Raw genomic sequence first — 23965 nt, 5'->3', positions numbered from 1 at the left:
TCTCATACCTGCTGGTCCCTGTGATAGAGGGCGATGGTGCTTCCTGTCCTTACAAAATGTGTCAGCCATATGCTTTGTTCTGTCAGCCTCCTTGCTGTAGCTCCCTCCATCCGGACATTCATTATTAACCTACCACGTAGGTCCCTGTGTTTCAACTAATTACAAGGCCCTTGCTGAAGAAAATTCCATAAAACTTAACTCAGCATTATGCTTTACTGTGTATTTGTGCTTTCATTGATTCATTCAGCGATATTTCTTAAGCACTTATATATGCCAGGTGCCACATGAAGCTAAGTCTACAAATGGGCAAGATGGATAGTCTTGGCCCATGTGGAGCTTATAGCTCGCTGTGGCATTCGAACCAGCCAACACGTAATCGCGGTGTAACGTACTAAGTGCTGTCCGCGGAGATGTACAGGGAGATACGAGAGCACAGAAGAGGAGTATCAAACCCCAGACATGGGGGATGAAAGAAGGCTCCCAGAAAGGAGTCTAGAATGTGAGGGAGAGTGGTGAGAAAGACCATTAGTGTGGTAAACAGGAGGCTGGCAAGCCATAGTGTGAAATTCAGCTTGTACCTTTAAAGCAGTGGGAACTTGCATGGTATCAAAGGAGAGTATCTGCAGTAACCTGAAAAGGCTCTTGCTGTACTCTGCTTTTTTTCCTAACTATGTATCTGTGTGTCGCTAAATTTTTTTATGTACCTCAAAAGCCAAAGTGACATGTAACAGAATTGAATGCAGAAGCAGTTGGGAGAATCCAACTATCTTCTATTAAGTCAGACATTAAAAAAGACTGGCAAAAATTGAAAACAATGACATTCTTCCCATTAATTCTTTCTCTGTTTTGAAAAGCACTGTCAGCAAGTAATGAATTTGTGATTGCTATTAATGAATTAATAAATATTTTAAGATTAATAAAAAGGCAGTGGGGAACCACTATAGGGTTTTAAGTACAGGAGTGACATGGTAAGATTTGTATCTTAGGAAAACCTCTCTGAAGCCATCCCCACCCTTGATGGTGATCTAAAATAGGGCAGTGAGAGTGAGTGTAGAAAGAAATGGATGGATTCCAAAGATACTTAGGAATTATAATTAACGGAGCCTGGAGCCTGGCGGTCTGGCTTCTGCAGTGGACGGCACAGGGGGTCATCCCCATTGTAAACTGCTCACATGAGAGGAATAGGTATCTCCTTAGGGTCTGGGTGGGACTTCCCAGCCACTGTCACGGTCACAGGTGGGCTGAGATATTGATCCCCTCAGTCCTTGGGGCAGCTGGGAAGGGCCTGAAGCTGCCAGGCTAGTTGCAAACAGCTTTGACTGTCCTGTGTGTTATGCAAATATATCTATTTTTGTGTGTGCCGTGATGTGAAGAACATTGGAAAACTGTGGTGTGTAGCAGGGTTAGTAATTCCTTACATAGGTGCTGTCTCAACTCCTCTGTGCCGAGGCAGGTCTCACTGAACAGTCACATAACTCACTACTGAGGAACCCACACCTTCCCCCAGAATCTTCCCGACGTGGTCTGCAGCCAGCCACAGACGGTACAGTGGAGGTGGCCCTGCCTGCCTGTCTTAGCCTTCAAAAACGCCTTTCGGATCACCAAAGACTGAGAATAAAAGATGATTTTTTTTTTCCCCAATGACTAACCTTTTTAAGATAAGATAAGGATGCTTTTGGAAAAAATGTTGATTGTTCTAAACTATTATGTCCATAATACCCACTCCATAATTGTTCTCCATTTTGCTCTCTGACGGAACACCTCTTTGGCTGGGGGATCAGCTCAGGCTGCACTGAGCTTAGAGCTGCACTGGCCACCTGGGGAGTACATACAGGTTTTACCCCCATCGCAGCTCTCCAGGGTCCTGTAGTCGAGTTGGGAAGACAAGAAATAAAACTGTCTTGCCTTCTATATATATAGCTGATGTATAACAGAAGTCTTTTAGAAGTCTTCAAGCACTGTTTTAAATGTTCTGCCTGCATTAACTCATTCATTTCTCATAATATCCTTATGAGGTGAGTATAGTTATTGTTCCCATCTTACAGAGGCTCAGAAAAGCTTTTTTAAAAACTAAGGCCTACAAATAAAAAACTCAAACCAGCAAAAAAAAAAAAAAAAACTAAGGTCACACAGGAAGTGGCAGAGCTGGGATTTGAACCCAGGTATTCTGGCTCTAGAGACTGCTCTGTCATTCTGCTTCCTCTACCTTTTTGTTCCTCTGTCATTACTCCTTAGCATTGCTTTGACCCCTTGAGTAGGGATAGACCCATTTTCAGTTCCGTCTTTGAACAGGTTGACAGAAATGCCTGGTTCTCCTCTCCATTGTTAAAATCTTCCTCATCCTCTAAAATTCAGCTAAGTGCCCATCCTCTTCACAGCTATACCCCTATGTTTTGACTGCGGTTGGTCAGTGCCCACTCTGAAGGTGTCTGGCCCTTTGCCTGATGCCACACAGCTTCTTTCTTCATTATATACCACCTTGCCATGTTCTGATTGTTCCATTTCTGCATGTCTTGCCTTCCCCTCAGGAAACCATGAGCCCCAAGTGAGCAAGACTAGACCTGTGCCTCGCTCCCACCCTCCTGTGGGAACTGCGAGCCCCCAGAAAGCTAATAAAGGGCTCTTCTGCCCGAGCTTCGCAATGTAGGCACATCTTAGTACAGACACTGCCTGACCCTCCCATTCCAAAAGCTGCCAAAGCCTTCAGAGGTGGAGTTCTATGCTATGGGACTTCCATTTGATAAACGGTTACAAACGTTTACTGCTCTCAGTTGGGAACTTAGCCATTCATTTATTTTCACAAGAAATTTCTTTTCTTTTTTTCCCAGAGGATTAGACTGACACCCATTTTGGATGGCCTCTTAATTTTTTAAATTTCTCATTATAATTATTTCAAACATACGCAAAAGTAGGATAAAGTCATGGTTCTCTAACTCGGGTAAGCATCAGAATCACCTGAAAAACTTGTTGAAACGCAGATTGCTTCATTTGAAAATCTCCTCTACCAACTAATAACAGATATTGCTGTTTCCTTTTTCCTCTTTTAAATATGTGGTTACTGCTTTTGAAGAAGACAAAGTGAAGGAAACATTTCCTGTTTGTAGAGGCTCATATTTAACCCTGCATAAAGAGCAGATTAGTGTCAAAACATCTTAGAACCTAGAGCTTCTGTTACTTTCTGCTTTTTAAGCACTTTTTTACTATCACAGGAGTAGAGAAATTGGGGTTTTGTTTTGTTTTGCCTACTCTTTCACTCTCACTCCCTTTGAAGAAATAAAATGTTACAGATTCAAAGGTTCATTCCCCTTCCCACTGTCCTGGTGTGTCATGCCTAATGCCTGTGCGTGCATGCGTCTTACCACGTGCGTATGTATCATGGTGTCTCAACCGAGACACTATGGGCATTTCAGTCTGGGCCGTTCTTTGTTGTAAGGTTCGTCCTGTACATCGTAGGAGACTTAGCAGTGTCCCTGGCCTCTACTCACCAGGTGCCAGCAGCACCACTTCCTGTCCCCCACTCCCAGACCCCCACAAGACAACCGAAAATGCCTCCAAATATTCCAAATATCCCCTGGGATATCACCACTACTGGATATCCATAAAATCGTTTAAACAGTACACTATTGTTCTGAGTATGTTTAAAATTTACATAAATGGTATTTTATATACATATTTTTATACAACTTTTTTCTTCATTAGGCATTGTATTTTTGAGATTTATTCACGAACATCTAGATTCTGGCTGTTCATATAATAATCATTTATATAATAGAACCATTTATTTGTTTCCCTACTTAGGGATGGTTCAATTTTTTACATTTTCTTACTTAATATCATAATCAGTGTTTCACAGAACATCTTCATAAATGCACTATTAGGCACTCGTAGCTACCTGGAGATGAAATTGCTGGCTCATACAACAGCCTCAGTTTTACTAGATCTTGACACATTGTTGTTCAAAATATTTATGCCAATTTATACTCCCATCAACAAAATATAGAGTTCCATTTCCTTCACATCATCCCATACTTACTATTGTTAGCCTTTTTATTTTTTCCAGTCTTGTAGGTATGAAATAACATATTGCTGTTTTAACTTGTATTTCCTACTACCAGTGAGGTTGGACATCTCTTCCTCCATGTTTTAACTCAGGGTTTCTCTTTCTGTAAATTGTCTGTTCATATCTATTACCCACTTTTCTCTTGAATCATTTTTTCTCATTGATTTATAAGTGTTCTTTATATATTGAAGATATTTTTCTTTGTCAGTTATGTGTTGCAAACATTTTCTCATAATCTGTACTTTGTCTTTCAACTTGTTTATTTTTTTTAGTCATACAAAAGTTCTTACTTGTAATAATTTTTAGCCATCTCTTTACTTATGGTTTATTTTTGTTTTAGAAATCCTTTCCTATCCCAGTGACATAAAGAATATTCTCTTGTTTCTTCTAAAATGTTTAACAGTTTAACTTTCCACGTTGAAGTCTTTAATCTGGGGAGTAAATTGGCCTCCTCTCCATGTCGTCCTTCCTGTAACACCCATCAAAGCCCTGAGTGCTGTAGGGTCTTTGGAGATGGGACAATGTCAGTGGGGACACAGTGGGGCTGAGGTTAGGAACATCTGCAGAGCCAAACTGAATGAGTTACTTTAACAGGACCCGCTACCTTCTCTTCTCTCTGCGCTCCTACTGCCGGGGCCAATTTTATACTATTGATTGAAGGGTGGTGGGATTGCTTGCATACAGCAGATCAATACGACATTTTCTTTCTCAGTCTGTCAATGTGACTGCCTTGCAAGAGAACGCTCTCCCAAACATTATGATGGTTCTGCCCCTTCTGTGTCTGATCATTGTGTATTGATCTCTTTTTAGGGAGGAATGATCAATTGGAATCGTCTTTTCCCTCCTTTACGTCAGAGACAAAATATAAACTATCAGGATGGCCGACGGTCTGAACAGCAAGCATCCCCTGCTCTGGAGGTTTCTGAGGAACAGGTAATCGGTAACACCTAGTACTTACCCTAAACCAGTGCTTCAGACTTAAAGCAGTTTTGGTGAACAAGACCTGAAAGAAATTTTGCACATAAATACAAAGGTTTTGATAGCATTTAAACTGCCACCTATAGCAGTAATAGACATTTGGGGCCTTTATTGGCTACTGTGGGTCCTATGAGTTTGAGGAAAGCATGGTGTGAAAGCAAATACATTGTGATCACTTATTTTAAAACTGTAAGGAACGATTGAAGTTGGTTCCCTACAAGGGGTGGGAGAGAAGGAGGCGGCTGGATGGGGAGAGAGGGGTGCTTTCCTGAGTATACCTTTTTATGGTTTTGACTTTAGGAATCAAGTTAATGTTTTATATATTTGAAAAGCAAATTGATAGGAACTAGCGTAAAAGTAAAAAGCAACAGAAATGAATGATCCAACTGTGTTTTAAATAAATGATATAATCATGGGGGGGGGCAACTTAATTTCAGTAACTTACTAACATAATATGCCCTCTGACTAAAGAAAAAAACTGCAAAGAAATCTTAAACTCTTCGTAGGTTTATTTTTCATAGTGGCATACGTACAGCAATTCTGAAATTATATTGTAGGTATTATAGATTTGAGCAAATGAGGAAATAGGTTGATTTCTGTTGAAGGAAAATAAAACTATAGAATAGGGGAGGACAAGGAAGAACCCTGTGTGGTTGGATAGGAATTAGAGATATCATCGTAAACTCTCAATTTAATAAGTAAGTGTGTGTGTACGTGTATCTTAGCTCTGTCGACCAAAAGGAATCAGACGCATTGCAGAAGCACTGAGCACACTTCCTGCCCAGATCTAGTTTCTAAATACTGTTGCCCACTAATCATTACCAGCCTTTTTAGAGAAATGGTGGGTCCCAGGCCCAGGATAAGGAAGACACAAGGTGACCCTGGGCCAACCACCGTATGCAAGGAATTACGGAAGTGCTCCATCACTGAGGGGCATGCTACAACGGTGCTGGAGCCAGCGTGGGCAGTCCCACTGGCTATAGCAGAAACATCAGATTTGAGCATCAGCATAAATAAGGACAGTACTGTAATGTAATCCATGAGGGTGGAGGAGAATCCATGTGTTGTCATGCTTACATTAATAGACAAATAAATTCTTATATACATATATCCTCAAGGGTAAGGAAAATGCTTTTCCTTTCAATAGAATGGAAAGTAATGTAGAAAGAAGGATGGTATTGGAAATTCAAGTTTTGCAACCATCAGAATAAAAATTCAGGGAAAAGTCATCATTACATGAAGAACAGTCTATATAATCTCAAAGTCTCTACCTGCAAGTTACTTATTACAAAAGGAACCTAGTAATTATATAGAGAAATTGGACACCAGCTTCACCAAGTTTTTAGAGGTTACATTACCATATTGGGAACAAAGACCACTGTGGGCTTGCCCTGAAAAGTCATGTGTTACCAGCAGAAATGCATGTTTGCTTATAAAGGAAAAGCAGACAGTCCCAGTTTGAAGGACATTCTGTAAAATACCTGACCTGCTCAGTGTTCTCCAGCAGTACTGATATCCCAGACTGCTCCTGGTTGAAGGAGACTCACGGAGGCATGCTAGGTAAACGTCATGTGTGATTCTGGAATGCATTCTGTACTGGAAACATTTTTTTTTTTTTTTTTTTTTTGTTGAAAGGACATTTTAGAGTTAGTTGATGAAATCGGACTATAGGTTAGTTCATTGTTTTCTATTAATGTCAAGTTTCTAGATTTGGTATCTGTGCTGACTGTGGATAGGAAAAACTGTCCTTGTTCTTAGAAAACAAAATACACACATGATGTATGCAACTTAATCTCAAATGGCTCAAGAAACATAAGTGTGAGAGTGTGTGTGTGTATAGAGAGAATGAAAGAGAAAAAGCAACTGTGGCAAAACAACATTTGCTCAGTCTGGATGAAGAGTAATCAGGGATCTTGGTCTATTATTGAAATTTTTCTGTAAGTTGGAAATTCTTTCAAACTAGAATTTTAAAAAATGCGTAAAAGTAAATTTAGAGCATTGCAATAATAACACTTTTAAATTTCCTCCTGCATATGATGCTCTCTTCTCATGAAAGCAAATCACAGGCAGCAATTCATAGCTGGTCACACCTCCCAGGTCATCATCTCCTCCGTTCCTGTCCCCAGAGTAAACAAATGCCATTCAGACCCAGGTCACCCAGTCTCTGCAGCGAAGCTGTGTCCTGACTTTTTCGGGAACTCGAGAGGGGTCCCTGGGTAGGGCGCCCACTGCCCCCTGCATTAGGCCATGATAAATCCTTTCAGAAGAAACCAGTGGACGGCACCTGATGAATTGATGGAGCCCCTCGCCCTTGCAGCCTCAGTTCAGACTGATCATTCCAGCAACTCTTTAGGCCTGAGCAGTGGATGGAAGAGCCATAGTTCTCTTCCACCTCCAATAGAGAATTTCTAGAAAAATGTTATCCCCATAACAAGAAAATAAAGCCCAATAACTCAGCATTTGTAAGGTATTTATGGTAAGAGGTTAAAAACTGAGCTGATACTCTCAAATTCAGGTGAAAAGAAATGTAGTCCTTGTCTATTACTGTTTACTTTATAGAACCTCAGGTCATATTGCTCACTGAGCAGCCGTTAACTGTATGAGGTATTTAAAGGTGAGACAGTTGTTAGTTTTGGCACTTTGGGGAAAAAAAGATAACAGGAGAATGTGTGCAGTTGAACTCTTTAGGGTGTTTTAATGAATCACTTTCCTTGATCCTCCCAGAATGACAACAGTGAGGTTAACAGGTTGTTAATATCAGTGTAAAACAGCATTTACTTCTTCCTTGCTGAGTTATGAAAAGATATAACTACATGCAAGGTTGTTTTTACCATCTGCTTCCTTATTCATTAATTTTCTAAGTCTTGTTTTCTTGGGGTTTCTTGATTATCCTGGAAATTGGCCATTATAGACCATTACTGCATGAAGACTCAGAGTCCTCCCAGGGAATTATTTGTTATGTAGATTCTTGGTAGTTCTTGTGATAGGTGCTAGAGAAACTGTCACGAAGATAAACAAGATTCTTCTTGCCCTCGAGACATTTACAATAACATTCAGAAATGTATAGTTAATATATAATGTCTTGGTTAGTTTGTTGAGGCTAGACGTTATCTAAAATATTTGTTAGTAACACATTAAGATACCTCAAATAAAATGTTTTTATGCTTAATTTTTCATTTAAATGTGCTATGTTTTCTTTATTTAATATCTGTCATATAATTTTAATGCATTAAGAAACCGTAATTTTCTAAACTAAAAAAAGTAGAAATGATTATTTGAGTTTTTTCAGATGTAAACAAATACTTCAGGAATTTTAGTGAGAATTGTTTAAGACAGGAAATGGAGTCCATCTATTTTGAAAACAAAGAATATTCTAAGAAAGAGCGTGCATCCCTTTTTAAATCTAGTACTAGTCTAATATACAGCCACAGAAATTTCTTGCCACCTTTTGTTCTTTTGCTACTGTCAAGCCTCTGGGTTTTCAGTTTTTCACAATCCACTCCTACTATTTTTCAATGAGCAGTCCCCCAACCCCTTAGCCGATTCATCAGCCCTTGCAAATGTTATCCCAGCCACTTTTAAGAATATGCCAAAGCCAAAACCAAGCACCACCCAATAACTTTTTAATAATCAAATGTCAACTATCTTAAAAATAAGTGTGTGTGTGTGTGTGTGTGTGTGTGTGTATTTCAATTCCTTTTTTTCTTTTTTAACCAGGGATTTTTATAATATACCCATACTCAAAATTAACAAATAATTATTGTCATACTGGCTTCTCTTTTTTTTTAATTAAAAGATAAAAAACTTAACCAAGTTTCTCTCCCTCAAATCCTTCCTAAGCTTAGAAAATGACCTTTCGGTTAATGCTTAATGGGACACACAGGTAAATTCAGACAAGGAAGTTAAGACTAACCCCAAAGCTGGGACTTAACAAAAGGAAGATGAACAGGGACTGGTAACAAATTTCAACGTCCTGTCTTCCATTCACATCTGTTCTGCCTTTTATTCAGCCAACAGTTACCAACTCTTCTGCTGTGCAGGGGCTAAGCACTGGACTAGGTTCTTGAAATACAGAGATAAATAAGGCTCGTTTCCTGCCTTCACGTGGTGCAGAGCCCAGGGCAGGGAGCCAGGCAAGGCAACGGCGCTAGTCAGCTGTACCGAGGTAGAAGTCTTCCAATGCGATTAAAACTCAGAAGGATGGCCAGTGCTGGGAGGGTTGGGGGCAGTGGCATTTGTAAAGACCTGGCGTGGTGAAAAGTGTGTCCAATTGGGGGTGGCACAGGTGGACGAGGTTAGAATGGAGGGTGACTAGAGGCACTGTCCGGGGAAGGGGCAGGACAGGCCCCCCAATGGCCTTTGATCACGTGGACTTCTGCTTTATGCTGTAGGCATTAAAGAACTGTGACAAGGTTTGAAACAATTACATCATCGAGTTTCCCAGGAGGACGCACTAGACATGGAGGGAAAGGTGTATTATAACCAAAGCTACGTTTGTAATGGCTTCCAACCCTGCCCGGGAAGCATGTTATAGTCGGGGTGCTTACGAGACTGTTGCCCAGACGAGATTTGTTACCACTTACTACGTTTATAACACATGACACCCCTAGTGTGGATCCCAGTCATGTCCTCTGAAATATCCTGTGGCCCACGTGAGAGAGAATGGCTTCAAAGCACACAGACACTTTCAATCTTACCTGACAGACAGCAAATGTATTTAGTATGAGAGAATCTAAATCTCAGTGAGGTTCTCTTCCCATCTCAGGGGTCCTCACCACTGTCTCCCAATGAGTAAACTCCGAAATACTCATCTTAGAAAACAGGCTTCTCACTAATATGTATTTGTTTTGCGGCACATGTTGTGCTTCTGCTCTAGGGACTTGTATGTTATCTTTCTCACCCAGTAGACAGTGAGCACCTTGAGAGCTGATACCATCTCTTCCTTGTTTCTTACCCGACACACAGCCTGACACACAGAAGGTGTCTCGGCAGCAGTTAGAGCAGGGCTGAATGTGAAGTTGTGATTAGTGGACTTCTCTTTCAAAAGGACACTTGTTTTCACTTAACAATGTGTTAGAGAGTGGCATTATGTCAGACCTTTTCATCTCTAATGCTAATAGACTGGAAATGGTTTTTTAAGAAAACACCAAAGTTAAATGTCTTCGAATGAAATACTGGGTGGCAGTCAAAGAATGAACTAACTTTCGAGGGGTGCCTAATTCCACTGGGCACTACAAAAGACATAAGCAAAGGAGCTTATCCAGCCTGCAGTGAGGGTCTGTCTTCTCAGTACCAAAACCTGAACCAAGCAGGAGAGAGCAAAGATAAGGGGCCACTGGGCAGCCTGGAGCCCGGCAGGAACATAAAATAACCACAAACAGTTCTCGCACCGAGAGATGTAATCACAGGGGTTCAGCGATTCTAAGAAGGAGAAAGTGGTCCAGAGATAGGGGATAGAGCTGCATTGACCCGCAGGGTCTGCCGGTGAGCTTGCCGCAGGGGCAATAGGGTAGGAGAGGAGGCGTGCCCTCAGAGGGCCCAAGTAGTAGTTACAGTGAAGGGGAGGGGAAGAGAAGCCGCATCTCCTGTAGCTTCTGCCAGGGATGTTCCACCTGGCAGGGAGCCGTGTGGCCTCCAGGAAGTTGCCTGCCATGAACGGGCAACCCAGCATGGGATTGGGTCGGGCGCCTCCAGGTTGGTATTGCTTTCTGCAAAGCGTCAGAATTTGGGAAGTAAGAACCCAAAAATCCTTTTGTTTTTGACTCCTGTAGCTAAAGGGAAGTTCAAGAAAACCACAGTCTTATTTGAACAAAACAAGCAGAGGAGTATTTTACTAACAGGAATTGCTATAAATCTCACTGGAATCAATGTCCAGTGATACAAGACAGTGTTCACTTGTATCAAAAATTGGTTGAATTGCAAGTATAATAGAATGCCAAAGTGGGAACTCTTTTATTTTCTTCAATAAGAATTATCTTGAGATAGCAGGGACACATGTCCTAGTCATAGAGGATGTTTGGGTTGTTTTTTTTAAAAAAAGGAAAGGATTTATCTTCATCCTGTAGGTTTTTCTCATTCAGCATGGTCCCTCTTTATGGGAAATATTATGGGAAAATATACCCCACCTTGTTCTGCTTTGGAGTGCTGTCAGGTGACGGTGGCGATGCTGTTGTGGTGCCTGCTTCTGTCTAAGTTCCCATACGTCACGCCGGCCCTGGGGCTGCAGCAGCCGGGGCCTCGGGCCTCGGGCCAGCAGCGGAGGGGGTCCCTGATGAAGACCGGCCACAGAGTTGAAGGTCGCTAAGGGCATGTTCCACAGATGTGTCTAAATACCAGTGACGAGTCTAAGCTGGAATCTCAGTGCCAACCTCTGCTTACTATCCCTTAAGTTGAATTATCTCTGATCCTGGCCTCTAGGAAGTCAAGCTTTCAGTTAGAGAAAACAGGCTTTGAAGATGTTCTGTTTGGGTAACTTCAGCTATTAGGAATAAGTTGATGTGGAAGACAGGAAAAGCGTTCACACTCTTTTTGGCTATTAACCCAACTACGCCTGGTTTCTCAAAGAAGTTAGAGAAAAAGATCGTTTCAGGGTTTTAGACTAGAAACCAAGATGAATATTCTGATGTTTTGTGGTGAGAATTTTTAGACAGAAACTTTCCTGTGATACACAAGCAAAAGGAGGAAGAAGGTTCTTACTGTGCTCTGAAATAGAGAAGGAATCAGTTGATGGAAATGCTTTTAGAAAATTCCTATGGGGCATTTTTAAAGTTTTCCAAACAGACTTGTTTTGCGCTGGTCTCAGCCTACCAATAATCATCAGGAAACTTTGAAAAACTAAAGGTTTATTATTGATATGACCTGGAAGTTACACAGCACACCTGGGACCACACACTAAGGCCCACAGGAGAGAGAACAAGGTGGGGGGAGGGGTGGGGAGAGACGTGCTGGTGTGTATGGCCCTGGGGTTCTGCTTTTATTGGGGATCTAGGGTTTCGTGAGCTACTCTTCATTGGTGAATTTAAAACATAAGAGTGGGAATTTATAGTGCTGGAAGAGAAAATAACAACTGGCCCAAATAAATGGTCAGTTACTGAAATCAACCAAGATCTCTAAAACAAAGGAGCCCTGGGTGGAGGAAGCAGCCTGACTCTTTATCTAATAATGTGGCTGGCAATGCGTTTATTCCAGATAGCCATCATTGAAGTAGATGCCTGGGCAACCAAAGCTTAAGTCAGGAACTTGCCTTACAAAAAATAAAAAATAAAAAAACAAAACCAACTGCTAGGGCTTACACAAGACTACTGCAAACCCTGCCCGTCAGTACTGATTTAGATGCAAAGCATGCGTTTGCCTTGCTCTTGACTCTGCTTAAATCAGAAAACGTCTCTATCTTAGCATCTTCTTTTCTGGAATTCTAAGTGTTTCACCAGCTTCCTCATCTTACGGTTGTCTTCCCCCGATGGACCGGCAGCTCCTTAAAGAACTTACATCGCTAAACATACACTCCTTCTCTGACCGATGCCCAAGCACCTCCTGAGTGGCACAGCCTGTGGTGGGTGGAAAAAAGGCCAACATGGTACCCACTCTCACGGAGCTCACCATCTGCCAAGGAAAAGATCCCACAAGTCATTACGCCCAGCCCACTGTGGTTGCTTCAGGCCAGCCTTGAAACAGCGGGGAGAATCAATAAAGACCCGCTGAATTCATGACATCCACAACTTGGTTTAAATTGATCACGATGTATTTGTATCTTCTGGTCAAATAAGATCAAGAGATTTTATGTTGGGATTTTCTCTTCCCTTAGATGTTAGATTTGATCAGGTGACAGATGGTTCTCATTGCAATCGCTGAATCAAAAAGACAGGAAACAGCCTGGAGAGAAAACAGGTTAAGTGTTTGGTGTGATTTAATATATTTAATAAAATACATGCTTTGGATGGGGAGGGAGGTAGACTAAATATCTCTAAATACCGCTAATTATGTGATCATCAGAATTGAATATAGAACTTATACAGATATAAAGTAAGGTGTTTCCAACAGTGGCCTTTTTGTTAGAATGTTACGCTCACCTTTTAAAAAGAAGACTTTTCCTATCTTCCTGACTTCATTCGGTCTTATCACATTAGTTTTCTCGGGCCAATTTTTGTTTGTGCTATTTAAGCGCTAGAATAGGTAGCAAAATACCCTTGCGTTTGTTTGTAAAAATGGCTGTGTTGAGCTGTGGTGGTGGGTGTACCTGTGGGTATGCTTAGCTGTGGGGCCAGTGTTTAATCAGGTCCCTAGCATCTGGGGGAGCACGGCCTCTCCCTTAATGACAATAAGCACCATCCCAGAGCGGGTGGCACGTCCTTTCCGAGACTTCCTCCAGCCACTCCGTGCTAGCCGTGGCCCTCTCTGAAAACAAGCCTGTGTTTGATCATTGTAAAAGACACATCTTTGACCAACAAAGGATATAAAACTAGTAAAGTGGAAGCAGTTAAAGTGAATGCCGAAAACAAAACCCAGGGGTGGTTTTGTCACACTGTCGGCGTTGTCAGTCTCTGAACTGAGGCCTGAGAGTTTCAGAGGGAGGGATCTTCACACACCCAGGCCTGGCCCCAGTCGCTGTTCAGGAGGATAACAAATCTCATAAGAGGTAATGCTTACTGAGCGCCTGCTATGTGCCCCTCAGTGTTCTAGGCCTTTCACATGTGCCTCTCTTACCCTCAAAACTGTCAGAAAACTAAGAGCTGAGACTTTAGTGCCCTGCCTGGGGTCACACAGTGACTACATGGCCAGCTGGAGCCTTACTCCAGAGCTTAGGCTCTTCCTGCCACTGAATGGGTCCCCACGTGCCAGCAACAATGGCTAGGATGATTCTCTTGCACTTGGGTCAGATCTAAAACAGCTGCCATCCTCCCCTAGGTTTTTATTTTAAGGAATTGTGAAATCTGGAATCTTGTCTACCTTTTGCTTACCTAACCCCAGGTCTGCATGAGCCTCAGTTTTCTCTTTCTGCCATTTGAGCACAGGAACTCATGTGTCACTGGCTGAGCATATCACACAGCAACAGGAACGGATTGCACTAGGATTGGGCAAGTTGGCCCTTCCGCACAGATAAACGTTAAGGTCTGCAACAGTAATTGTTAGTCCCATTCATGAGAGCTGTAGATGTCTGTTCTCTGTGTTGCTGGGTTATGCCCCGTTCCTTATCATCTGTTCCACTGAGCCACCCAAAGAAGGAACAGAGGTAGAATGCGTGGCCATCTTTCAGGGCTGTGGAGGCCCCATCTAGACTCTCGACTGCGGGACCCGGAGCAGTTAGGAAACACCGTTGGAACCCCTCTCTCTTTACCTCTTCTCTTTTCTGGCTAATTATTATCCACATACTGAAGCCCAAGCATGCAATTTCATTTTTCCTTGGATGTTTACAGTTTTGGACACTAGGGAAAACTTACTGATACCTTTCCTTAGTGTAATTGCTCAGCTTTTAAAAAGAACAACTCTGTTAACACTCTTTCTACTTCCTCGGTTTCTTCCTCTGGTCAGAGTACCAGCAATGAAAGTTTTCCAATCACACTTGTCTTCTCACCCCTAAAAAACACAAAAAGCTCCAAAGCCACAATGAACAGCCAGCCTCTGCAACTTTGTAACAGCAAACACACTCTTCAGCAAAGACCTGCAAGAAACCCAGCTTACTTATCAAAATCAGCGATGGTAGTTGTTTGTGTGTGAGAGAGAATGAACTCAGAAGCCTCACGGGCATCACTTAGGACCTAGGACACACCCCAGCCATCCCAGACCTGAGGGATTTTTCCCTCTCTGGGGCGGGGCAGGCCTGCACGGCCTGGGGCCTGCTACGGTGCCGCTGCTCTGCCTTGGTGCCTGTGTGGCCAGCTCACCGTCAGCATTTTCTGGAGTAACTGCAGATTATAAATCATAATTTGCCAAACATTTGTCCTGCCTGCCAGGTGCGAAGAAGCAGCCAGTCCTTAGCTATGCTTCAAGTATAATACAAAACGTGCCAAAAGCGTGACCATGAGTGTGTTTGCCATGCTGTTCGGTCATTATGAATGGCCAAGCTGTTGGGCCGTGGTGTCATATTTGTGGGTGACACAGAGAGGGCAGGGAGAGCTGCCCACCTCCTCACTGGGTTGCGTTGGCTCGACTAAAGACAGTAGCCCTTAACTGTAGCCCCCTCCCCGAGTGTGCTCTCAGGGCAGAGGAGGCAAAGTGAGTAACAGTCTGAAATGACCTGAAGGAAAAGGAAAAGTGGATTCTGAGAACTGAATGGCAAAATTGATGTTTCATGTCTGGCAGAAGCCTAAAATAGTTTACCAAGCAGATGCCTTGTGAACGTTAAGGAGTGTTGTGGTCTGAAGGCACCAAACTGGTCCTGTCGATACAGGATGTCACCAAGACATTTGACAACATCTCGTCACCTTCAGAGATATGTTGGTGACGTGCGCAACAGATAATAATAATGTGAAGTGGGTTTGAAACTGAAGATCCCCCCCCAAAATGTTGATTATCCACTTGACTAGAAAGCGAGCTCTCTGGCGAGTTCTGGGCTTTATCTTTGGTCTTGCCTGCTTAACATTTCCATCAATGATAACTTGGCTGGCATTGTCGAGGTTCGCTAATCAAATCTGGGGATGATATAAGTTTGTGGGGGCTGATTAGCCTAGTATACAACCGAATTTAAACTAAAAATAGTTTTGCGCAGCTAGATAACAATCAGAGGAAATTTAGTATAGATGTATACAGTCCTAAACCTGGAAGAGCAAATATAAACTTACAGGGTGGGATTTGAGAAGCCTAGCCTGAGATCATTTCATGTGAAAACACCCGAGGGTTTCTGGCAGGCTCCAACTTAACTGGCCACCACAGGACAATGCAGCTACATACACAAGGGCACACGCACACACACATACACACATGTGTACACACCACTAAGGCATTCCTCTACTGAGGGCTACAATTGCAGGAAGACAGCAGTCTGGCTGCCCTTTGCGCTGGTCGCGTCATGCCAGCGGTACTGTGCTCAGTTCTGGGTACCATATTCTGAGGTGGCTTAAAGGGGCAAGCACTGAAAGACTGGAGCAGGGACTCGGGCTGGGCACCAACACACAGGAATGAACAGAAGCAACTCACATTCTCAGTGAGTGGTGTGGGAAGCACTCAAGCCTACAAACACAAGTAAAAGTCACAGCCGCGAGGAACTCTGAGCAGAGGTCAGGGGGCATGAGACTTCTACTCTGGGCTTCGTCCTAGCCTGGGAGCCACAGGAAAGGGCCAAGCGCCTGAGATCCTGAGATAGAGAGGGGTTAATCAGACCAATGGCAGAGGAAAAGAGCCTACCAACAGAGGAGACGCCACCAGAGCAGGTGGGGGACACAGCCGCAGGGCCAGGGGTGGACCGGGAGTCAGGGTGCTGGCCTGGAGAAGCGAGCGGCGAGGGCGGCGGCAGAAAAGGGAAGGGAGTGTTTTCTGTTACTCCACAGGCGAAATAAGTACCCCTGCAGTCCCACCGGTGGCAACTAGTGAGAGGCAGATGCAGCTCCCCGTGAGGAAGAGCTTTCCATCTTGGCCAGTGAGGGAAGAATGTCCCTGATATTCTGGAAAAGGCAATTCTTTCCTTGAGTGGGAAAGAAAACTAGAAGATTCCTGCCATTCTGTCACGCTATCCATCAACCTGGGGACTTGAGCTGGAAATCGCCTGTAGGCATTGACTTGTTACTTTTAGAAAACAGCTGTCGAAGGTTTCTGACCACAGCCCACAGTAAGACATGCAGCCCAGTAGAAACATATGTGTGAACATAAAGAACTGAAAGGAAATTTTATGGAAGGAAGACCCTCACTACACACATATTTCTTTAATCCTAGCCCACTAACTGTTCATGACCCACTAATGAGGGATCACAGTCTCAGTTTGAAAAACACTGGCTAGAACCCCAGCTTCTGAGAATTGTCCCCTGTGTGCCCTCTTTCCTCAGCTGGGTTAACCTTTCCCTAAGGCTTCTTGAGGGGCCAGGTGTCTGGGGATCTGAGCCTGGGCAGTGCCCGAGATGTTACTCCACATCCCCTCCCCCCCACTGACCACCACTTCCTCTCCTCCCACACCCTGCTCTGTCCTCCAGCCTTCCCACGCTCCCCCCCACAACACACACTCACAGCTTGACTCCCCTAAGCAGGAGAAGGAGAGGCAAGGAGGACAATATCTATCATTCTCTTTCCACTGGGTAGCACCAAGCACATGGTTTTCTGCAGGAAAGAAGATTAGAAATGGTGACTGAGTCCTCAGTCAGCCCACAGAAGCCTCTTTCACCAACACGTTGAAAACTCTCAACATTTGTTAAGAATCTCATGTTTCACTATATATTATTGCAAATGTAGTATAGTTTAATATAAGTACAAAAAATTTGATGTCTGGCTCATCCAGGCTCATCAATATTTTTATTCTACATTTTTAAATGGGAAAATAGGTTATAAATAAACTTGAGTAACTCTTATCTATTTTGACATTGGAGACTGCCTGTTTGTAAAAGTGCAGGAAACCTCTGTGTTCACAGATTCAGGATTTGTGGTCAGAAAAATGCAAGCCTCGTCCCCCCACTCTTGTGGCTTTAGCTGCGTCCTTCCCCTGGTTCTGCCCCTATGCCACCCCACTTTGCACTTGGCTGCTACTGCCTACAGGGCAGGGGACTCAGCAAATATGGCAACTAATGTGATCTCTGGCTGTGTGATGCCAAGAACTTAAAGGTATTTTTATCATCAGCGTCAGGAGTAAATCTTCAGTTAACCAGTTGTTGGCATGCATTAGGAAATGAGATTTGATAAGTTGTTTCTCAGAAATCACATTTGACACTGAAGGTGTTGGGAGGCAGGTGAATGCGGGGCTGCGTATGCAGACCTGCTTTGCAGTCCCACAAGCTCAGCCACCCTCTGCTCACCCTGGCAGGTCACTTGGCACCCCCAGCCTCATTCCAGTCTAAAAGGAAGATTAAATGAGATAATATGTGTCTATTGGCTCTACAGTGGTACCTTGGTTTTCGAATGTTTCCATTGACGAACATGTTGGTTTACAAACGCGGTAAATTTTATGGATCTATGGTATCATTAGATAGTAAAATTCATGCTAAATTTGCAGTTTTAGGGGTTGATTTTTTAGGTCTGGAATGTATTAATCCATTTTGCATTATTTTCTATGGGGAAACTGTGCCTCGGTTTTCGAACGTCTCAGAACTCCAACAGTCTTCCAGAACGGATGACGTTCGAAAACCAAGGTGCCACTGTGTATAGTAACCACTTTAAAATGTGCCTACTAATGATTTTTTACACATCGGCTTTCACACTGAAATGAAAAGTAGTTTGCTTTTTAGCCTGTTCTACAAAACTCACATGCAGAACATTTGGGGGCCAGTGTATTAGTGGCAGTGTCGTCAGCCTCATCAGGTTTCTGGTTTTTGTTTCTGTTCAGGTTGCCCGGCTCATGGAGATGGGATTTTCCCGAGGTGACGCTTTGGAAGCCCTGAGAGCTTCAAATAATGACCTAAATGTGGCTACCAACTTCCTGTTACAGCACTGAAGCCCCGGCAGACGACAGTGGAGTGGCCAACCCGCGGACCACAGCGGGCGGGCGCTGTTCCCACTCCCACGTCAGCCTGAGGGCCCAGCATTCTCGCGCATTGTTCTCAGTGTCCCCTTGGGCACAGGGTGGCCCCACTGCCTCTCCCTTAATTCCACGTTACTGTTGAGTACTGAAAATGAGTTTCAATACTCTCAAATAAGTTTGTCATTAAATTAGCATGTGTTTTCTATCTTCATTTTCTTATTGGGTCTTTTCCTTCGTTTGGAGAATCATCACTTGTTTCTAATGTGTTTAGAATGCATTAATATTGCAGATAATCGGAAAGCAGTTGAATAGCACTCCAGATGGGAAATGACTGCTATTGTAATCTTATTGTTTTTATTATAATGCATCATCCTACCTTATAGCCCTTCATAAATGCTGTAAAAGGAGAAAGGGGGCTGTTACTCAGAAAGGACATGTCAGATTATTCCTTGTGGACTTTTGTCATCACTATTTTTTTTCTCAAATTTGCTTTCAAACCCCAGTGGCTGTTCAGCATCCACACTCCCGAGGGGTGAGCAATACCTCTGCCGTGCACAGCGCTGGCCGGGCCTAGGTGAGGAGGGAGAAGCAGAGAAGTAAGTCCCACTCGGCGCTCTTCGGTCATTCCTACCCAGGGAAGGCCTTCTCCCCACTTCCGTTAAAAATTAACGCTAATACTCAATTACCAAATCTAGGTTCTCGCGTGCTCCATGCAACTTAACTGGAGTTAGTTTTGCTCAGAGTATCCACAGTTATCTACTGAGGCTAGGGGTGAGAGTGGGACAAAGCGAAAACAAAGAGCAGTGGGCAGGCAGGAGCAATACAGGGCCGAACCCAAGCGCTCAGTGGCCCGCCCAGTGCGGGCTCAGCGCTAGAACAGAAGACGGTATATCTTGGCCACCAGCCGCAGGGCCAGCTCCACTGCAAGCGGGTTCTCCCAGGCCCCGGGGTTGACCGGGACCTGTGCATAGACCGCAGACTGTGCTGTCACAGAGACAAGTGGGAAGGGAAGGCCGGAGGTGGACAAGCATAAAAAGATCAAAAGCAGGGTAACCCTTGAGACTTAAGGAAATCGTGCAACGATTGTGTTCCACAAAATGAGCAGAAATATATCAAATTGATAAAATTTGGACATGTATGATACTTACAATAAAGTTTTTATTGTGTTTTATTTTTTGGTATTTTTTACTAGACTTACCTAAATAAAACTTTGTTCTAGGCTGTTATTTACCACCAAAAAATATGCCAGACGGCTCATCTGCCTTCAGAAGATTTGGGTGCTTTTTTTTAAATGAGAGAAGCCATTTTGTTCTTGCAAGTACGACCGGCCCCGTGAGGCCCATTCTTAGGTTTGTCTGGGCCATCGGGCTGCCCAGAATGGGCGTTGAGTGACTTTCGGGGAGGCCAAGTGCAGGCTGCAAGGGCACTCACCAGTAGAGGGGACGTCCTCGACTGTATTCTCGGACTAGTGGCATGTTCAAGACAGCCTGAGAGTGCTGACCGTGGATTCATGGCCAACGTTTGAGACAAATCCACCCTCTACTTCCAAGGCAAAAGATCTCAGGAAAGAACAACTGTATCTAAAAACCACGTCTTATGTTCCCTCTCGCCTTCAAACAGCACCTCGCAAAGTAAAACCAAACCAGAGGCAAATTTCTCGCTCAAGACTTTTCATTGCTTCTCTCCCAGAGGATGGGGAGCAAAGAACCCCACTGCAGGGATCACAGAGTGAGGCCTGTATTAAAATGGATTAACCACCCAGAGTTCTCGTTCGTTCGTTTGCTGCTCAGGATGCCCTCCTAAGTAGGATGACATTCCAGACATCCTTGTCCTGCCAAAAAGAGCCTTGTGACCCTCTCTACGTCAATCCTTTCATGTAGAGAATAGAAACTGAGGTCAGAGGGCATACACCTAATAGTGGCAGATCTTGGACACCCTCAGGTTTTTCCTGACTTCTTCCAGCTTCTTTTCCAGTTCCCTACAGCTTCCAAGGTCTCCCCTACCCAGTGGTGAGCCATTACTTTCCATTCTTTTATGTGACCACCAGGCCATTGTCCCCCTTCATCAGTCATCACCCTCTAGAATATCCCTGTCACCATCCCTTCCCCACCCCTAACCCCACCCCACCCCCAAGCACAGCCTCCTCCGTGTCGCAATTCTTGCTCTTGGGCATGTTTCTTTCCTTACTAGAGTTCCTATACCGGGCCCACTCTTGCTTCCTGCAGATTTCGATGCACACTGCTGCTGTCCGCTGTAGGAGTTTAACTACCTGAGAAAACCCACACCTCTTCTCAAGACACCTGGAAATCTTTCAGTCTGATGGGATCCTGTAAAGGAAAACCTTCCTGTGTTCCATGCATAGTGACGCACGCCAGAGGGGGGCATTAGTGAGCCATGTGATTTGGTTTCCCAAGAGCTAGAAAAGATTATTTAGGTTTTTGATTTTATGTAAATGTTAACAGATTGGGCCTAATTATCAAGCAAGCAGAGTCCAGATTGTGAAATGGGATGAAAAAGAAGGAAAAAAAATTGTCTATAGTAACTACCCCCTCCCCCTTTCCCAAATAAAGAAAACCTACTTCTGAAGTCCTGATTCATTAACCTGGACTGAGTTTGGGATTAGAAAGGTGAAAAGTTTAGGAAATTGAGCACAAAATTGTGAATGCACTGCAGAGTCGTTTAGAACGTTCCTGAGGCCTTGAGTTTATGTTCCTACAACAGTAGTTCTTAAATGCAAATGAAAGTATCTAAACCCTAAACTTAAGAGTTGTATGTTAATCAGGTAGTTTAAGCGATATTTAATTTGTGAGAATCAGAAGGTTGTTCACACTCCCCTCACCCATATAATGTGTTTATAAAGGGATGGACCAAGAATGTCAAAATTGGCCTTCTGGCTCAGACTAAAATTGGAGTTCTTAAACTATAGCCTTATGTGTAAGAACATGTGCTAGAATCACGTGACGTTACTAACCTGCCTGATAAGCAGTACCTAATGGGGAATCCCAAGAGCTAAATGTTGATGGTGCCAGATTTCAGACAGAGAGGTCAACCTTGGAAACTAGAAGATGAGACAATTAAGGAAACTACAGGTGAGTCATAGACTAAAGAGCACAGTTGAAGAAGCTCAAGTGGTAGTTTCTAGATTCTTAATACAGAAGGAAGTGAGGGGGAGAGGTTCCCTGTAGGGCTAGGAACTTGAAAAGGATGGATGCCATAGGGTGCAATTAAGGCGGATAAAGGGTTGTCCAGAGAAAACTCAAAGGATCTGTGCTGGTGGGAAACAAGGGCTGTGACCACTTTTGTTTACTGTCTGCAGTGTTTGGGTCTGCTGAGCTCCCCAGCCTGGGAATTGCAGAGCCCTGAGAGATGTAGATGGGAATTCAGACAGCCCCGGGCACCAGCTCCAGTGCAGACACCAGCTTCAGTGCAAGCCCCACATGGTGTCTTCAGGCCAGCCCACAACTTCCCAGGGAAGCTGATACGTTCTGTGACCTTTCTCTCTGTTCAGAGCTGCCCGGCAAGTTGCAGGAAATGTGAAACAGGAGGAAAAAGCGAGCCAGATCCTGAGGGAGGAAGAGGGCAGAGGGGCCTACGCAGGCTAACCCTGTGCTTACCCCAAGACACACCCTGGTCCTCACCTAAATGCAACACTGCCTTAGAGACTCTGGGAATCCTCCAAGGCCAGGACGAGGGACTGTCTCCAAGTGGACAGACCCAGATATCCCGGAGCCTCTGACTTTACCAGAGCTAAACAAAGGAAGCTGCAAACATATCGCAGTGTGACCCAGAAACCATAGTCACCAAAACGAGAGAAAACCTGAAGAATCTCCACCTCAGCGCAGACACGTTACAACTTCTCTGTTCAATCTGACTTCTGCCACTTTGCCCAGACTTGAGTTCCCCCACTGACTTCCACAAGCAGACACCCTTTCCCTGAGGATGGCATCGGAAATTTAGACTGCTCACAGGCACATAGAATGTTCATATGAGAAGAGAACACTCGTCTGGTTTAAGCCTGCATGTTACAGGCGGGGGGTGCAGTGGGCACCCTGCTGTCTGCACTAGGAAGGGGCACCTCCGAGGGGTGCTGGGGGGAAGCATACTAACTGCACGCAGCCAGTGGGGCCCGAGCTGTCTTTCCAAACCACTAAAGGTGCCAAAGCCATGTCCTAGCTCTTCCCAGAGCTGCACCCAACTCCTGCGTGTTCCTGAGAAAGCACAGGTGCTCTCCTAACACTGCAAACATCCACATTCAGGGTGGTGTTCTCGTGACTTCCCAAGAGCATCGATGGCAACTCAGTGTCCCCCTGAGATTAAATTAGCATTAAGGACAAGTTCCCTTTTCCAAGGTAGCCAAGGTAAACTCGAAAGGGCAGAGTGGATCTGACGTCTTTGGACCTTCAACTGGAGGCTGTGGGTTCCTGTGGGGCCAGCCCCTAGAGCCTTTGTAAACCCTTGCGTCTGAATTTAGCACTTCAGACGTCAGGTAACCCCTGTGACAACTTCCCTCTCCTTTCCAGGCTGGGCTGTAAAGGGGAAGAGTTGTTAGAGGGCTGCAAGTCTTGCCAAGGGGAAGGCCCGTGTTGTGTGGAGAAAGAGGGTCCCAACTTCTTCAGGTGGGGGGCATCACAGCCTCTTCTGGTCCCCCAGCCCCTTCAGAGATGTCCTGGGTCCCCAGATGGGAGAAGCCCAGCCCAGGAGCCCAAGTGGCTGATTTTTCTGTCTTAGAAGATTTTCATTTCATTTATTCACGGAACCATGGTCAGTTTTGCTCTTCCGCTGTCTTGACAGCACACCAGGTCTGTGTGTCTTCCTACCTGGGAAGAGGTGGCCCAAGATGAACAGAATGACAGATAAAGGCAAATACCCACCTTTTCCAGCCTGTCTTTTTCTGATTGTATGAGGGACTCTTTCAAACATTTATGGAATTTCTAAACTTGGAGCTCAAACCACTCCAAAGTGATTTTTTTTTTCCCAAAAAATTGAGGATAAATTGCTTTGGGTCAGAGGAAGAAAGTGGACCGGCTTGAAGGAGGGCCTGGGGATATAGGTGTCTGTTTTACTGTTGTTTTAATATCTTACATAGACACTGTATGTACCCTTTTGTATTATGAAATATTCAATAAAAAGCTTAAATCATCCAAAGAAATCTCACATCCGCTCTTACAGGTTTGCAGGCTTCTCATGGAGGTTCAGAACAGAAGGGTCTAGTATACCCCTATGTTGGGAGTACCCTAGAGCCCAGGCTGCTGAATATGACTGCAGCCCAGGGGCGTTAGAACCAGGGAAGACGCGCACTTTGGGGAACTCCTTATGCCGCAACCCTCATTTCA

The 23965-nt window shown here is 44.2% G+C and overlaps 1 protein-coding gene across 2 annotated transcripts in view; it reads left to right on the top strand.

Annotated features, from left to right (window-relative positions):
- Nucleotides 1-19803, top strand: part of UBAC2 (UBA domain containing 2) — a 163697-nt gene extending 143894 nt beyond the window's left edge. For both annotated transcript variants that reach the window (XM_081046498.1, XM_081046497.1), the window contains 2 exons: nucleotides 4871-4993; nucleotides 18498-19803. In XM_081046498.1, the coding sequence (XP_080902624.1) occupies nucleotides 4871-4993; nucleotides 18498-18605 (231 nt within the window). In that variant the 3' untranslated portion in view covers nucleotides 18606-19803. The remainder of the gene's footprint in view (nucleotides 1-4870; nucleotides 4994-18497) is intronic.
- Nucleotides 19804-23965: the final 4162 nt, after the last annotated feature.

This window comes from Rhinolophus hipposideros (genome assembly GCF_964194185.1).
Source record: "Rhinolophus hipposideros genome assembly, chromosome: 4".
In the NCBI taxonomy this organism is placed as follows: Eukaryota; Metazoa; Chordata; class Mammalia; order Chiroptera; family Rhinolophidae; genus Rhinolophus; species Rhinolophus hipposideros.
This window is presented reverse-complemented; position numbering and strand designations above follow the sequence as displayed.